The 14,419-nt window shown below is 36.5% G+C and overlaps 1 protein-coding gene and 1 long non-coding RNA gene across 2 annotated transcripts in view; one reads left to right on the forward strand and one right to left on the reverse strand.

Moving 5' to 3' along the window:
- The window catches only part of UBR5 (ubiquitin protein ligase E3 component n-recognin 5), a 123,811-nt gene extending 115,991 nt beyond the window's left edge, over window positions 1–7,820 (forward strand). Inside the window, exons 54-59 of the mRNA XM_090283486.1 lie at window positions 129–213; window positions 1,288–1,443; window positions 1,794–1,907; window positions 3,403–3,547; window positions 4,820–4,905; window positions 7,206–7,820. Coding sequence (XP_090139612.1) covers window positions 129–213; window positions 1,288–1,443; window positions 1,794–1,907; window positions 3,403–3,547; window positions 4,820–4,905; window positions 7,206–7,418 — 799 coding nt within the window. The 3' untranslated portion in view covers window positions 7,419–7,820. The remainder of the gene's footprint in view (window positions 1–128; window positions 214–1,287; window positions 1,444–1,793; window positions 1,908–3,402; window positions 3,548–4,819; window positions 4,906–7,205) is intronic.
- LOC150004142 (uncharacterized) lies at window positions 1,201–14,335 on the reverse strand. The gene is made up of 3 exons (XR_016512365.1): window positions 14,124–14,335; window positions 9,730–9,833; window positions 1,201–1,416 (listed from the first exon to the last, which is right to left on the reverse strand). It is a non-coding gene; the product is annotated as an uncharacterized LOC150004142 (long non-coding RNA).
- Window positions 14,336–14,419: the final 84 nt, after the last annotated feature.

Here is a 14,419-nt window from a genome sequence, read left to right on the forward strand (position 1 = left end):
TGTGTGTATATTCAAATTCATACTGATTAGAAATGAGGCGATAGAAAATTTCTCAAAATACTGTATAGAGGGGATATGTATATTCTAGAATTGTTTTTGAATTTAAATTTTTTTTGTTTTGTTTTTAGGATTCTTGGACTATGTCTGTTACAGAATGAACTCTGTCCCATCACATTGAATAGACATGTGATTAAGGTGTTGCTTGGTAGAAAAGTAAGTGATTTTAATGAACCGAACTGCTTACAATTGCAAAAATTTTCTTTTATAAAATAACTATATACTAGCACACTGTTTATTGCATTATTTTAAAATTAAAATTTAAAGTATTATAGCCATTGTAAATCATTTTCAAGCATTTTCTTTAATCAAATCCACTGTCATTTTCTGTTAGTACAGCCATGTCATATTATGATATATATATTATTCTTAAAAACAAAACAAAACTCTGGCCCTATTGAATTCTTAAAAGTAGTCCAGCCAAAATGTTCTTGAGCAAAGAAGAACTGAAATAAAGTTCAGCAACATTACAAGCATTGCTATGTTTAGCCTTTAACAAGGTTTATGGAAAAGAAAAGATCATGAACTCAAATAGAGTCAAGTTCAACCCAGTGATGTGATCTTCAGCAAGTTACTGAATTCCTTTGAGCATCAGATTTATCACCTGGAATTAGTAATCTGTATTTTGTAACTGTTGTCAAGATTAATAGGATGTTCACCATAATCATTGTTTAATAGTGATGTTTTTTGCAAACATATTTTGGAACTTAAAAAAATTACACTATTGGCTTTGAATATTTTCAAAATATATGTTACATTTTTCATACTTTAAAAATTAAATGTAGCTCTGGCTGGTCTGGCTCTGTGGATTGAGTGCCAGCCTGCGAACCGAGGGGTTGCCAGTTAGATTCCCAGTCAGGGCACAGGCCTGGGTTGCGGGCCGGGTCTCCAGTTGGGGGCGTGTGAGAGGCAGCCGATTGATGTATCTCTCACACATTGATGTTTCTCTCCCTCCTCTTCTCCCTCCCTTCCCCTCTCTCTGAAAATAAATAAATAAAATCTTTAAAAAAGTAAACATGTGTTAAAGTAATTCCAGAATGTCTATTTTTAAAAAATTAAATGTACTATCAGAACCAAAGATTTATTATTACTTCTTTAAATCAGTTAAACGTAGTAGAAGATTATTTTTTATCATTATACCTTCAAATTATTCTTTATCATAGATTTCAGTTTACCAATGAATCCAGTAGAGATTTTTCTTTCATAATTTTCATATGATTACTTTCTTAGGTCAATTGGCATGATTTTGCTTTTTTTGACCCTGTGATGTATGAGAGTTTGCGGCAACTTATCCTTGCTTCTCAGAGTTCAGATGCTGATGCTGTTTTCTCAGCAATGGATCTGGCATTTGCAATTGACCTGTGTAAAGAAGAGGGTGGAGGACAGGTAAAGCAATTATGTCATTTTCTGATTCTGGCAAGAGAATTTGGTTAGTCTGTAGTGCTAGTCTTATGTAGAAACAATTTAGATAGGAGCCAAGAAAGAGACATACACAAATCCAGAATAAAGATAGAGGAGATTAATAGAAACAGAGAGAGACACACACAAACAAAGATCGAGGGTCAAAAAAGTTTTTTGTACTTATGAGGCCTAAAGCGTTTGTATTTCTTAGATTAGATACTTGTGAGATACAGAATTGCCTTTAGATTTTAAAAATTAGGAAATTGTTTTATGAACTGTTAACGTCTTATTGCTTTGACAAAATTGTTTTTTAAGTGGCACTAAATTTTTCACAGGTTGAACTTATTCCTAATGGTGTAAATATACCAGTGACTCCCCAGAATGTGTATGAATATGTACGGAAATATGCAGAGCACAGAATGTTGGTAGTTGCAGAACAGCCATTACACGTAAGCGTTTCTAAAAAGTGTTACTTGATCTAAAGAGTCTTTATGCGTCTTCCTGTGTGGTAAACTAGCTCATAGTATATTCAGCTTGCCTATAAAAGGTCAAAAATTTTAAACCAAAGTGAATTTATTTATAATGTAAATTACACCTGAATCCAGGCCTTATTACTCACTTTCTTTAGGTGAAACTACTTGGAAGAAAATGTAGTCATCAGAAACTTAATTTTAGTGGGCAAAATTTTGGAACGGATGCTTGCAAGACTGAAATGGCTACTGTTTTGGGATCCTGTGACCACTCATACTTTTGTTGACCTACTAGCTGGATTCCTAGGCCTCAGAGGCAGTTATGCTCGTAGTTATGGTTTAATATAGCCAAAGGACTATCAGCAAGGGGTGCAGGCTTCCATAGTTCTCTTGTTGGGGACATGGGTTGTCACAAAGAACACACTTCTTTCTTCAGCTGTGAATTAGAGCAACATGTGCAGTGTTTGTGTTTAAGGAAGCCTGTTTAAGAGTCAGCCTAGTGTTTTTAATTGGAGGCCAGTCCAGTAAGCATATTCCTGCCTTTAGAACCAGCCATGATTACTGAAAATCAGACTCCCAGAGGAAAGCACATGTTCATCATAAATCACTTCGTATGCACAGATCATCTAGGCAAGATGTGCAGCAGGGTTCTTTGCCTGAAACATTCAAAACAGCCACATCAGTTAATAATGTAGGCAATATTCCAAAAACCAAGTTCCCAGATGCTAGCCAGAGGCCAGTCAGGCCCTTCTAAAGGGCAACATCAAGCTTACTACATTAACTCTTTCCCTTTCTAGGGTAAAATGTTTGTTTATGTAGATTTAGGACTGGTCTCAAATGTTTCTGGTCCTTGGGCTGGGAATAATTGTGCAGGTTCTGGATCTACTACCAGAGTTCAAATCATGGCTGCAGCACCCTCTTGCTGTGTTGACATTAGCAAACTACTTAAGTTCTTTGTGCCTTGGTTCCCTCCTCTGAAAAATGAGGATAGGATTAAATGAATGAATACTTGTAAGGTGCTTAGATCAGTTCTTGGCACATGGTAATTTATCGGTAAGCATCTAGATTTTGGGTTTATGTCAGGGAAGTTCGTTTTGTCATTACAATAGCTATCCTAGGATGTTGACAGGATAGTACATTTGACAAATTGAAGCTATTCTTGTTCATTTAATGACTACCCTCTACTACCCTCTTTGTTATTAATACAGTTTAAAAAATTATTTCAGTTAATGACTGGTATGTAGTACCACTTCGCTTTTTAAATGAAGCCTTTTGAATACCCACCCCTTTGCCCCTCTTTTGAATCTATTAATAAGAATATAAAAATGCAGAGCCTAATGTTTTTATCTCTGGTTTTAAATGAGAACTATTATTTTTAGAGAGAGGCTGCTAAAACATATTGGGCTTTAATAATCATAAAGGTTACATGAAAAGTACCAATACTAATAAAAGGATAACTTTTGAAATTCTCTAGGCAATGAGGAAAGGTCTACTGGATGTGCTTCCAAAAAACTCATTAGAAGATTTAACAGCAGAAGATTTTAGACTTTTGGTAAATGGCTGTGGTGAAGTTAATGTGCAAATGCTGATCAGTTTTACCTCTTTCAATGATGAATCAGGTATGTAATTCTTGAAGTGTTTAAGGAATAAGCTATATAGTTTGTCAGCATTTTTTGAGTTTCTGGTTTTTAGATGTATTTATAGGGCTTTGGAAATGCTGTATTAGATGCTTAAAAGTTTGTTGTTTTTTTGTGATTATATGATTGAATGATGATGGCTTAGCATTAGGCTTTTATTGCTTAATTTTTCTAGATTTTAAAGAATGCATGGTTTATAAAAAAAAAAAAACCTTGTGGTGAGCAACTTAGTGGGTGGAAACAATTCATGTGACAATTCCATTGATCTTTCCTGATTCATTTCTCTTAAAATCTCTAAAGAATTTGACTGCATGATGTCAACTGGACCCAAAGCGCACTTAACAGGGACATAGCACACAAACACATGGAGAATCTAGAAAGAATAAGGAGGTAGTGATAATCCCCCTAGAATAACATTTACCTTCAGTGCTTGATTGCTGCAAATCTTTCTTTTCAAAGTCCTATAGTCTAGGAATAGACTTTTTAGCTGTGGACTATACAATAAAACACTGGAAGCTCCAAGAAATTTGTTATGAGAGGACAATACCTATAGCCCAAGATTATTGCATACATTGAAGGTACCAAATTTTCCCCTCTATTTTTCATATTTTGTAAACAATTTCAGCCAAATTATAGTAAGTTAAATTTGGATAAATTATCTTGTTTATTCTTTGTGCTTGGCAATATATATGTCATTATATAATAGTTTTTGTGTTTTTTCATATAGTTTTTAATAGTTTAATAGTTTTGAAGTAAGAAATTTATCTCATTTATAAGTCAAAAACCTAGGAGGGGAAAGAATATATCTAAAGATATCCCCAAGTATGATCTTCAAATCAGCAGCAGCATCTGAAGCTTTCTAGAAATACAGAATCTCTGGTTCCTTTCCCTTTTTCTTCCCCCCAGACCTAGTGGATGACAGTCTACATTTTAAAAAGCTCCCCAAGTGATTTGTAAACTCACTAAAATTTGAGAAACACTGGCTTAAGATCATGAGAAGAAATTGTCAGTTATAGATGGGATTAAAGTCATGTGATTACCAATTTTGAGACAGGTGTTTTTTTTTTTTTGGTCTTGGTCATCTTGAGTCAGGATTGACTAATACACTATAGAGTTTTTACATCATGCAAATGATCCTAATTTCCTGTATTAAAAGTAAGACCTAAATAACATTTTAATTATATATTTATAATAAGAAATACTTTAAAACTATTAACTACTGGTACAATATATTGAGTTTATATTCTTCCTTAGGAGAAAATGCGGAGAAGCTCTTACAGTTCAAGCGTTGGTTCTGGTCAATAGTAGAGAAGATGAGCATGACTGAACGACAAGATCTTGTAAGTTAAGTTCACAGAATTTGTAGGAGAAAATATAAAAGTTTAAAATACTGTGTATGATAGCCTTTTGTTTTAAATTTGTAATGGTTGGTTATTTTAATTTTGGTTAAGAAATTACAGAAGGTCAGAAATAACTTTTTTTTTTTTTTTTACTCTGCAATAGAACACCTGAAGTATTGATAAAGCTGTAAGCAAAGTGAAATAAACACATCTTAGGTGTTAATACACATTGTTAGTCCCAGAAGATAATACAAGCTTATTGTTGAGACATGTTTTTTTCCTCCCTATAGTGCCTACATATGTTGGCTGCTCCTTTTATATATCCTTCATCTTTTTGACTAGTAGCAAGCCTTTGCAAAATTTCTGAATAGTATAGTATCTTGGTCGCTGTCTGTACACTAGGAATAGAGTAGCTTAATTGTGATATGTGGATAGTAAACTTACTGCTTTAATCTTATTACTACAAATTAATTTAGAAGCTTAAATTAGATATTAACTTTGATCACAGTGAAAAGTCTGTCATAAAGTCAATGAAATTATGTCCAATCTGGAGTATAGCCATAACCAATCAGCTTGTTTATTAATCTTGAAAGGCAAGTCCCCACCAGACTTTCTTGTAAAAAATTGAGGAACATTTGCCCCACTGAACCAGCCTGAGTTCTCAGTAATCTAAATTAGACTATTCATGGAATGTATAAGAAGGATCTCATTTCTAGATATAGCCCTCAATTTTATTTGAGAGGGGGAAATGGTTACTTATGCAGGAAAGCACAAAACTTGCAGTTTCCCATTTACCTTCAGTTGAGGCAGTAACTTATTTTTGGGGAGGGGAGGGGAGGGTACTAACTTGCTTTTAGTACTCCGTAATCTATACATGTGTGCACCCTTCTCTCCCAAGCCTTCTAGTATTTCTTCACTAATTTGTTCAGCAGTCCTGGTGATTGCCACTTATATTGTTCCTTAGGTAAATTCTGTATAATTGGTTCCATATAATTTGGCTTTCCCAATCTTGTGAATCCTAAACCAGTGCTAATACCATATCTGTTCTTCTGTTTCCAGGAGCACCTAAATAGCTTGTTAGGGTTATACCACTTGTAGTCAATCTTTGGATTTGGGAACCTTTCTTCCCTGTAATAGGCAACATATTAGTTCTGTAAGATCTACCAGAATCAGAAATAGAAATGATTGGTTATCTGGTGTGAATTCTAAGGTATATATTTTTATTCCCTAGTTTTAATTTTCTGCTGTTTTTAAATCAATCTCACTGCAACCCAGTCTTCTGCTTTCCCGGGAGAAGTGTGCTAACTCTTCAGTCTTGAGAGAGGGAGACAGAATCTCTCTTTATAAAGACCTCAATATTTCCTATCAGCAACTTTAATGTGTGAGCTTCGCTTTTTAAATGGCTGTATGAAGTCTATTCTGGGGGCTTAAGCAGTTTATCAAGGTGTCTTTTCCCTCTCCTCTTCCCTTCTCCTACACATACTGTTTGCTTTATCCTGGTGTGTTTGAGGGGAAGTGCTGGGGGATATAAGAATATAACAGGGTTTCCCAAATTGTTCTCCCTTGAATTATTAGTCCAGCAAATTACAGGGTTTCTGTATACTGATATTTCTCATAAAAATTTGCTTCAGGAAATAGCAACTTAGTTCATTTAGTTTTCCTCGTCACTCTGGGATATTAGATATATTTATTTAGTTGTGCACTATAAATGCATAGGATTTAAAAAGCTTTACCTTAAGAGATAGGCACTGTTTTATTATCACTAAAGAATGGTATGCATGTATATGTGTATGGGCCAATGTGAAATGGTATATATACAAATGTTACAGGAAAACAACCTTGGTTATCATATATAAGTAAAAAATAAAGTAGAAGAAGTTAACATTTATCTTAACGTCACAAAGTATATGTGTAGTAAAACTCTTAAACTTTTTTTGATAACCTATATGAATTTTGAACCTTTTTTGGTGGATGGCTTTGCAATTTAAGAAATGCTCCATGCAATTTAGCTATTGGAAAGTCCCTTAGAGAACATTTGGTCCAACAGTCATGTTACAGATGAGAAACTGAGTGCCTGAAACACAGTCACTTTTCTACATAGCTGGCTCTTTTTTTTTCTTCTGACTCTCACCCTTTCATTTTCAATACAAGAAATAAATTTAAAACTCAGTTCAAAATATTGTAATATCCTTTTGTAGGTTTTAATACAAGAATGGGGCTCTGTGTGTATTTTGCCAGAATTAAGGGTTGAATGTTAATCTGTTAAAAGCCAAAATTATAATTAATATATTCCTGTTTAGGTTTACTTTTGGACATCAAGCCCATCATTACCAGCTAGTGAAGAAGGATTTCAGCCTATGCCCTCCATCACAATAAGACCACCAGATGACCAACATCTTCCTACTGCAAATACTTGCATTTCTCGACTTTACGTCCCACTCTATTCCTCTAAACAGATTCTCAAACAGAAATTGCTACTTGCCATTAAGACCAAGAATTTTGGTTTTGTGTAGAGTATAAAAAGTGTGTACTGCTGTGTAATATTACTAGCTAATTTTGTAGATTTTTTTTTTCCATTTGTCTATAAAAGTTTATGGAAGTCAATGCTGTCACACCCCACTGGAGGTACCTTAAAAGAGATTAAATGCAAACATTCCTTGCTGAGTTTGTAGCAGAAAGGCCTGAGGAGCAGTAGCAACATTTGACCATAATGGCTTGCTAGTCAACAACTTCTGGGTCTAACCCCAGCCAAAGATGACAGCAGAACAACATAATTTACACTGTGATTTATCTTTTTGCTGAGGGGAAAAAATGTAAAATGTTCTGAAAATTCACTGCTGCCTTTGTGGAAAGTGTTTCAGCAAAGGTTCTTGTATAGAGGGAATAGGGAATTTCAAAATAAAAAATTAAGTATGTTCTGTGTTTTCATTTTAACTTTTTTTATGGTGTTTAATTTGTGGTTGGCTGCAATTGTGTATCATGTATATGGAACTTGTAAAAAGTTCTGGACATTCAGATCTTAGAGATAAAATCACTTTTACCTATAAAAACCACTTATTGTGGTTTATTTTGGCTGCATTGAGCTCTAGGATATTAAATGAAATCACTAATATTTTGCATGTAATTGTTCATTTGAGTGAGGGCACTTTTTTGTACATATGATGGGGCCAATGCACAATACTTGATCACAATCAACTTTTTCCCTTTGTATCCCTATTTCAATGAGCAGTCAGTCAGGAGGTTACTGCACTTCAGTTCTAACTAGACATTTGTACTAAGATATTTCAGTTATGTAAACTCAGCCTGGGCACTTTCTGATAACTGTAAAATGTTTTATAAGATCATGATTATTGAAGATACATTTTGGAAAATTTTAAATGTTCGTGAGCAGCTTAACTACTTTTGTATCTAGCCTTTTTTAAGTATCTTGTTACATTTACTTTTTTAAATAAAGAAATTACAGAAGAAGTGTCAAGTAATATTGAAGAAACAATAGTTTTTATTTATGTAGTTGTACATTTTTAAACTAAGGGCAATACACGGACACGGTTATGTGCATAAAAATTTTTGATTTAAAGAACAGAAAGTTTATGTACACATGGACTAAAAGAAACAAGAAAATCAGTCCACATTTTACAGTTAGCAGAGAATCCTGAATGGCACTGGCCAGGCCACCTCTTACTTGGCATAGGAAGTTAACTCACTTATACTTTATAACTACTTAATAACTAAGTGAGAGGTTAGTTTTTGATGACTCATTAATTACGTAGCCTAAAATCAATATCTAAATTCCTGTGTAGCTTTAGTCAATGGCATAATAAGGAACACTTTCTTCATGGAGTCTTCAATAAAATGACTTAAACTAGTCACTTTATATGTTGAAAATGAGGTGAGAAATTCTCTGAAGTCTCTCCTACCTTTCAGTTACTTCATAGGACTCCTGTCCTTTGGGGTGTTTTCATGGTCAAAGGCACTACACTTTTATTCACTTTTATTATATAGCTTCCTTCTAGAAGACTGAACCATGTGATATTCTCAGCCCTGCTGACATAATAAATATTAAAAACTAAAATGATAGTGAAACTCATTGTATTACTTAAAACTTACACAACATGTTGTGTTAGATTTGTGTAAATTAACCAAAGGTTATTTTACAAAGTAAGACATTGGTTTTTATGTCTAAATGCTATTTCTGAGTAAATGAAATAGTAATTAGATTAAGAGCTGATCATTGATGTATCTGAAATAGATAAAATTTATATATTACCTTAACTTCTGTATGCACATTATGGGGTTGATAAACTATGAAATGAGAACAAACTAGATATCATTAGGACATTTGAAACCCTAATTGTGAACTTATTTTTAATAATTACTGAGAGAATGAAAATATTTAAAATAATACAAAATGTCTCAAGTCTTCCTAAATCAAGATTTTGGTTAAAATGCTTTTAGAACTATTAAAAGCAGAGAGTGAGTTTTATTTTTTTTTTTTTAAGTAAAGCATAAAATGGTTCTAAATGTAAAATAAAGTCATGTAAAATAAAGTTCTCTTTTGGTCTTGTTTAGTGATTAAATCTAATATACTTAAAAACAAATTTAGGAAGAAGACCAAGAATGAACTTTACTGAGGGTTTTCAAAGTTTTGCTACTTTTATTCTTAAATCATCTGAATATCAAGCATAATAGCTTCCTGGGGCAGACTTGAGAGTGCTTTTAGAGTATGATTTCGCTACTTAGTATTTGCTCTAAACATTACTCCTCAAGATATTATTTTTGTGTGTTTTAAGGAAGTCAGCAATTTCTAGGTCTAAACTCAGATACCTTCCTTTGAGGCGGTTGTTCTCATGTGACTGTAGGCACAAGATTCTTCTTGTGGAACTTCTGAATGCAGATCTCAATCACGTTCTTGTTCTTGTTCAGTAAATCTTAAATGGAGGACAGAAATCTTTATTCTTAAACAACATTGCAGGTGATTCTGAAACACTGCCCAAAGAGCATTACTTTTTATTTACAAATATAAATTCCCCTGTTGGTAAGCTCTCAAGAGCCAAATCTTTCCTACTTATAACCTATGGAAAAGTACTTCTGTCAATCACCTTGTCCTAAATTAGGTTCTGCTGCTGCCTGATAAAGGGCTGAACAGTGATAGGAAATATTTTCAGTGGTTACATTAACCTAAGTAGGTAGGCATGAACATACAGATTCTTTTTGAAACCCCATATGATTAAGAATTTAAAAGTGTGATTTTATTAATGTCAAGATACCTTAGATAAGGAAAGTATCTTACATTACCTCAAAATTAAAAAATTATATATATTCTTGGACTTACGAAGTTTCTCTTCATTAACTTTTGTTAGTACTTACGTGCTACACACTTTGTCAGGTGCTTTACATGGATTATATTTCGTTTTACTCTGAGAGTGCCTGTTACCAACCTCTCAGATAGGAAACTAGACAGGCTAAACAACTTGCTCAAGGTTACACAGCTTATAAGTATAAAGTGAGGCATTCTGGAGCTTGCATTCCTAAGTATTGGGCTATACAGTTTTGTGGAAGGTATGATTATAAGCAAGTGAGTTGGTCATTGAAGGTTCTAATCACCCAATTCCAATATCCGGGGTGGGGTGTGTGTTCCTCCACACCATCAAGCAATGCTGTGACACGAGCTGGGTGTCCTACAGTTCAACTCAATTCTGACACTACCTCAATTCTTCCACAGGTAAAGGGCTCCGTCCCACAAGACCACACCCCAGATGCCAGTTGCAAGCACCGCTTGTTATCTGTACATCTGACTGAGAGGCTATACATCAGTGGTTCCCATGACTCCTTCCTTGGGTTTGATTAATTTGCTAGAGCAGCTCACAGACCTCAATGAAACATTTTACTTACTAAATTATTGAAAAAAAGGAAATAACTCGGGAACAACCAGATGAGCAACATGCATAGGGACTTCTGTGTTCTCTCCAAGCATGCCACTCTCCTCAAATCTCCCAAGTAAGTGCTCACCAACCTGGAAGCTCTCGGAGCCCTATCCTTTTGGGTTGTTACCGAGCTTCATTACATAGGCATGATTGTGAAGTCGCTGGCCACTGGTGATTGATTTCAACCTCCAGCCCCTTTCCCCTCCCTGGCTGTGGGGTAGGTTAGCCTTAAAGTTCCAACCCTCTTGTCATCTGGCATCCTTGGCAATCAGCTCCTATCTTTGGGTGCACTCCAAAAGTCACCTCATTAACAACAAAAGACACCTTTATTATTTTCATCACTTAGGAAATTCCAAGCGTTTTAGAAGCTCTGTGCCATAAATGGGAAAGGACCAAATACGTATTTATTATAAATCACAATATCGGTCTACCCCTTGGTCTTTGAACGTGAATACCTTACAGCAAAACAACTATAAGGGTCAAAATATAATAGCACATTACTGGAATACCATTCAGTCAACAACCATCCAATCCATCATTGTATAATATGAACATATCTCCCAGTGTGAGGCCACTTAGGTTTGCAGGCTTCCATTTGATTGTGTCAGGTTCCAAAAGCAGGAGAGGTAGCAGCAGTATATAGCTTCACCCTGCATCTGGTATAATCAAGCAAAGGAACTATCATTTTAAAAATGTTTTCAACATTTTTATTTATTTTTAAGAGAGGGGAAGGGAGGGAAAAAGAGGGGGAGAAACATCAGTGAGAGAGAGAACGGGACTGAATCTGCAACCCAGGCATGTGCCCTGACTGGGAATTGAACGGGCAACCTTTCACTTTGTGGGATGACAGTAAACCAACTGAGCCGCACTGGTTAGGGCGATCTCTCTCTCTCTCTCTCTCTCTCTCTCTCTCTCTAAATCCTCACCAGAGGATATGTTTATTGATATTAGAGAGAGGGAGAGGGAAGGAGGGAGGTGTGGGGGAGAGATAAAGAGAAACATTGATGTGAGAAACATCAACGGGTTGTTTCCCTTATGCACCCCAACTAGGGATTGAACCTGCAACCTAGGCATGTGACCTGACCAGGAATCAAATCTGCAACTTCTTGGTGTATGGGACAATGCTCCAACCAACTGAGCTATTTGCTCAAGGAGGAACTATCATCTCTTGCTCTGAGCCTCTTTCAGTGTGTAATGTAATATGAAATTTCCCTAATTAACATAATCCATTTATTCATTCCTTTACTCATAACTACTATTTTTCCTTCTCTATTTATACCCAAACTTTTCCACCTTTGGAAAGGATCTTAGATTCTGCTTCTGTGCTGTCTACATTGCAGACAGCAACACTAGTCTAGCAAGTCCCTCCCACTTCTGTTCAGATAAGGTAAGTTTACAAAGGTGTAGAATAACTAACTAGTGGACTGTTTTTACCACCAGGCAGTATAGCTGAATTCACTGTTAGCCCCAACTTGGCAGATGGGGTAAAGGGACATCTGCCCCATCAGACCCTTAACACTCAAAGTTTAAAAGCAGTTTCTTGCTTCGGAATCATCCCTGCTTCCAGCCCTTGCAGTTGCAGCAGCCATGGTCCTATGACCATTGCCACAAGTAGAAGAAGAAAAAAGTTGAAGTGATGTGAGGAAGAAAGAATATCAGCATTTTCCCCATCCCCTCTTCCCCACATCCAACAGAAAACCTACCCAGTAGGGAGATTCCTTTAGCCCGGTAGCCCCACTCATACTCATGTTGAGTGTGGGCACATTAACAACCACTGTTTTAATCACCCATTCCAGTTCTCTATCAAACTAACCAAGGAGGAGAGATCTCAGCCCACTGTTGGACATTATGGGCTATAAATTATGTTTGTTCCTTGGTCTGAAGAAATAACAATAAACTGAGATTCAAGCAACTCAGTTTGATCTGAACCTTTCAGTTCCATGACTGCTACAATTGCCTGATCAGTAGTGTATGTGGAAGCTACCATAGTAATTTCCCACCCCACTGAGTGATTTATGAGTAATATTAAATCCACACAACAATCTTATTAGGAAGGAATTATTATTATTCTACAAATGAGGAAGCAGTCTCAGAGAGGCTAGGTAACTTGTCCAAGGTAGCACAGCTAATAAACAGGGGAGCTGGAATTAATGTCCATGGTATGGTTCTAGGATCCATATTCTTTTTCACTAAGCTCATTCATTTTTGTATCTTCAATACCAAAAATGTTATCTGACATAGTGGACATATTGTTTGATGATGTTAATTAAATGACAACTTTTGCTCTTTGTTTATTTGCCATGTGGCCTATGGTAAATGATCTAACTTCTTTAAAACTCAGTTTTCTCATATATTTTCTTATTTAAAGTTAATACATGTAAAAATTTTACTCCACACTTGGCCTATGGTAGTTGTCTCAGAAAGGATAACTCTCACCCCCTACTCTAGGGCAGGTCTCAGAAAGAGCTTTCAGTCATTTTCAAAGTTGAATTTTCTATCCTATTTACCCCACTTCACACAGTTATCCACAAAACAGGTGCATGCTGTTCAAGGCTTAATATTTCAACTTCAGGCTACCTAAACAAATCTCACCTCATTTTAGATCAAACTATTTTTTCTTTCTGTTGTAGTTTCCTTTAGATAGTTCCCCTGAGAGACGGTATTAGTAATTCAACCAAATTATTGTGACCATCGGTAGTAACCACTGCCTATAGCTATTACAGGGGAGAATATCCTCTCCACGACTTTAACTTTTGGCCTTGTAAAGGGCACTTACTAAGGAGACTGTGCAGTCGACTACTTTCTAAGTGGATAATCTTATCAATCCTAAGGCTGGGTTTCTTCATCTGCAACACGAGGGATATTGGTATCGCTTACCTCAGAGATGCACTGACAACTAAGTGACAATTCATATAAGATGCATAGGATGACGCCTGACACTTCGTAAGAGCTCAATATTCCTAAAAGCTCAGTATGTTGAAACAATTTCAGAGCCTTTAAAGTATTTTCCTAAATTGAGTCATTTCCCCCCTCTCACTCTCACGCCCCCTTCCCCACGCACACGCACACTTTCCCCTGGACCACTTCTTTTCGGACGCTTAAATACAAAACAAGGCAGCGTTCTCTCCTCGTTAATTTGTTAACTGTGCGGTATTTTTTCCCCCACCAAGAGCGTGGCTTTTCCCCACCATCACTTCGCACAAAGATAGTGCTTTCTCCTTATCATCTCATCCGGTGTGTGGTCCTGTGGCCACCTGGCATTCTCTCGGGACAAGCCGAATTAGCGCAACATACCGTGTTCCTGAGGCACCGCGAGAGCTGCTGGGGAATCGCGACCTGGAGAGGTGACCTGGCACGGCGGGCACCTCCGGTAGGTACTAGGACAGTGGAACCCGAAGCTGCCAAGGAAGGCGGGGCCGAAAGCCGCAGGCCTGGTACCTCAGGCCGCAGGCCGGGAAGCGAGGCCTGGCGGGCTCCTGCGAGCTCCTTAGCAGGGCAGGGAGAAGGCGGGCCCGGCTCAAAGAATGGGGCGGGGCCAATCGGCGTAGGCGGGTCCCTAAGGTGTGTAGGCGGGGCTGGGAGGCGCAGGG

The sequence above is a fragment of the Furipterus horrens genome, unplaced genomic scaffold, assembly GCF_987537825.1.
Source record: "Furipterus horrens unplaced genomic scaffold, mFurHor1.1.pri manual_scaffold_7, whole genome shotgun sequence".
Taxonomy (NCBI): Eukaryota; Metazoa; Chordata; class Mammalia; order Chiroptera; family Furipteridae; genus Furipterus; species Furipterus horrens.